General features: G+C 36.9%; 1 protein-coding gene across 1 annotated transcript; it reads right to left on the reverse strand.

Moving 5' to 3' along the window:
* LOC109225388 lies at positions 872-3192 on the reverse strand. The gene has a single exon (XM_019390032.1). The coding sequence runs from the start codon at positions 2681-2683 to the stop codon at positions 1106-1108; it is 1578 nt and encodes a 525-aa protein (XP_019245577.1). The 5' UTR covers positions 2684-3192; the 3' UTR covers positions 872-1105.

Genomic DNA, 3413 nt, shown 5'->3' on the forward strand with positions numbered 1-3413 from the left:
TTTTACTGTTATAGCAATTTTACTGATATACTTGAAATTAACTCTGAAAAAAATACTTCCTAGCTAGTCACGACACTACCTTCCAAAGTTGCCTAGACGACATGTGAGTTGCAGCTTAAGTACTTCTGAGAAAGTAAACGGCCAACGGCCTTCTATTCTGTTTTTGTGTTGAGACAGAAAGAAAGAATAAATTCAAAGAGAAGAAAAGTTGGGTTATCACATTACATAACTATCATGACGGACTCCCTAATTCACTTTTAAAAATAATAATAACAAATTTTCTTTTGAACTAGCACTATTATAACTTCAATTGGAATGCAAGATAGTTACTATTCACCAGTGCCTATTACCAACAAGTTTAGTTCTCAAACAGAACTCCTACAAGGAAAATGCAGCTTAGCTTCATAATAAAGCTCTTGACTTTTGAGCATTTCCTTTTTCAATAAGTAAATCTCTCCAGGAAATACTGCCAGCTCTTTCATAAAGAAATAACTTAACAAATTACAACTGAAGACACCAGTCAAAAATAAGTATCGCAAGATAAAACTATTACTCCCTATATTCAACAAAAATGTTAAGACGCGTGCGTGTCTGCGTGTGTGCACATAAAGTTAGATATATATTTTAGAACCTACACTATCAATTAAAAATATAAGTATATGTTAAAATCCTGGATTCGTCAAAATCTACTCAGAACTCTTATATGGCTGACCATATCTAGGACTTTGTTAAATTAAATTCCAAAAAAGATGGTATTGAGAGGAGCAAATGTGCTGAGGCCAATAAAATCAAGCCCACAACTGAGCAAGAAAGCTTAAACCAGGGAAACAACTGACTTCTGGCTTCTTCAATGACAAAACAAAGGGAAACATTAATCATAGAGACAACAAAACTTTGATCTAAACTTGAATGTCCCAAAACATAAAAAGTGAATGATTAACTTGCAAAAATGTAAGCATGTTATTGTAACATGCCAAAATTAGAAGGAAATGTGAGGCCAACAGATTAGAAAGAATGCAAGTCTGACATCTGCAGACAGCCTTGACCATAGCAAAGAGAACGTGAATCAGGCATACCAGCAAATGTTATTCTTGTTTATAACCAACTACCAAGACATGAATCGAGCGTGCTCATCTTCCTCATCATCAACTGGAGCAGGAAGATTAAGATCAAGTAAATCAGCAACTTCTCGCTTGACTGCTGAAGATTGATTGAAGTTCTCCTCACTGACATTAGCATGAATAAAATGTGACCTTTTGTGGCCTCCTAAAGCTTGGCCTGACTTGAATATCCTAGGGCAAAACGGGCATTTGTGTCCTTTGGATTTCTTTGGTTTAACCTTTTTCCCAGGTTCATAAGGCACATCTTGAGTAGAAACTGCTGGTTTTTTGTTGCTATATGTCTCCTTATGCTTGCTAATGTTAATGCATTTAGTATCATTATCAGCACCAAGAGTATTCTCACCAGTTTCATATGTTGATTCAGAATAGTCATTGATCTTTTTGTGGCAAGGTCTGTGTCCACCTAGAGCTTGATAAGAACTAAAAGTCTTCTTGCAGTTCAAGCACTCATACTTTCTCTTCTTATGACGATCCGTTGTTCCCTTTCTCGATTCACATTTATCAAAATTTGAGGTTAATCCATAACCATCATGTTCATATTTCGTGCTCAAATCCTTCCTTGACTCTGTTAGATATCTTTTGGTTCTGTTTAAGCACTTTTTCTCATCATTCCTACGCTCGTCTAACCAAGCTCCAAGGCTCAGTTTAGAGGTACTCCATTTGCAATTACCATTTCCTCTGAACCTTTCAACAGAGCCATCTGAATCGACTTTTCCATTTTCGCCTAAGAAGTAATCGGAATCAGAGTTCTCAGATTGAGTTTCAGCATCCAACATATCGCGTTCCAGGTTTCTATCTTCCTTTTTCATGGTTCGAGGTTGTTCACCTTGATTATAGACACATTTAAGACTGTTGTTTCTAGCATTTCTCATGTCATTAGATGATGATTTGGTCTCTAAAACAATAGAATTGTTATCAGAAGACTCCACAACTGAATTGACACCATTCCAAATCCCAGAATCCCTTGACAACAGCATCAAACACTTGGCTACTTCTTCTTGTTCTTGCTCATGATCAATCTCAGACACAGACGACGAACAATTATAATTATTATTAACCTTGCTAATAGAAGATTTAACTATAATCTTTTTGTACCTCTTAGCCTTTGATCTGCACTTAGGACTCAACAGCTCCTCAGCTTCAGTATCTGAATTGCTCTCACTACTCCATGAGTTATCATCTTTCAAATTCAAACCCCCTTTATCTTTTTCTGAGTGACAAGCCATATGACCACACAAGGCTTTCATTGATTGAAACACTTTTCCACATTGCTGACAAACTTTTTCTTGAGGCAAAGGGGAGTTAGAATCCTCAGCCCTCCAAGTTTTCTTGGGATTCTCTCTTAGGCCATAAGTAGAAACACCACCAAGTTCTAACTTTGATTGATTCTCTCTTTTGAAATTCTTCCCATTAATAGTACTCCAAGATTGCACCTTTTTCAATTTAGCTTCAAAATTTTCCTCAAATTCATGAGACCTCATGTGACCCCCAAGTGACTTCCCACATGGATATCTCTTGTTACACAACTTGCACACAAACTTCATATCTTGATCTTCTTCCATTTGAGTTAAACCAAATCAAATTCCAAAGAAACCAATAAAGAGTACAGTTAAGATCAAGTGAACAAATTAGTAGAAGATCAAATCATATCACACTGTCACAATCTCCAAATAGTTCCAAGATAAGCAGAATCCAAGATCAAAGGAAAGAAGAGAAATTTTTTGGCAAAAGTTAAATCTGGCTTATGGGGATGTGACACAGATCACCAAGTCTGTGGTGGGCTATTGCTCAAGTAATACAGATGAATTAAATTGGTCAAGTATGATACTACGTTTTAGGAAGTAAAAGATCAGACCCACAGCTAAAGGAGACTATTTAAATTCCATATATATTCAAGTAATCTCTTTATGGCACATACAAAAAGAGGAGAGAGAGAGATCTTTTTAATTACTTATAATATTCAGGATTTCAAGAATCCTATTTGGAAAAATCAAATTTTGAACAGATGGGTCACCAGCAATGGCCATAAAAGTAGCCAATATTCAGGAGACTAAATGAACAAATCACAACAGAAAACCAAAGACTCTTTCCCTACCCCCCCCCCAAACCCCCCCCCCCCCCCCAACGTCTCTCTCTCTCTGTGTTGTAGCTGTAGGAGAATTCCATGCATGAAATGTGAGAGAGAGAGGGAGAAATAGAGCCAAAAAATGGGCAGCGCCAGCACGTGTACACTTGGGAGGATTGTTCGTACCTTCTAAATTCAACTGTCAAGATCTGCAGGCTACTGTTATA

Source organism: Nicotiana attenuata, chromosome 1 (assembly GCF_001879085.1).
Source record: "Nicotiana attenuata strain UT chromosome 1, NIATTr2, whole genome shotgun sequence".
NCBI lineage: Eukaryota > Viridiplantae > Streptophyta > Magnoliopsida > Solanales > Solanaceae > Nicotiana > Nicotiana attenuata.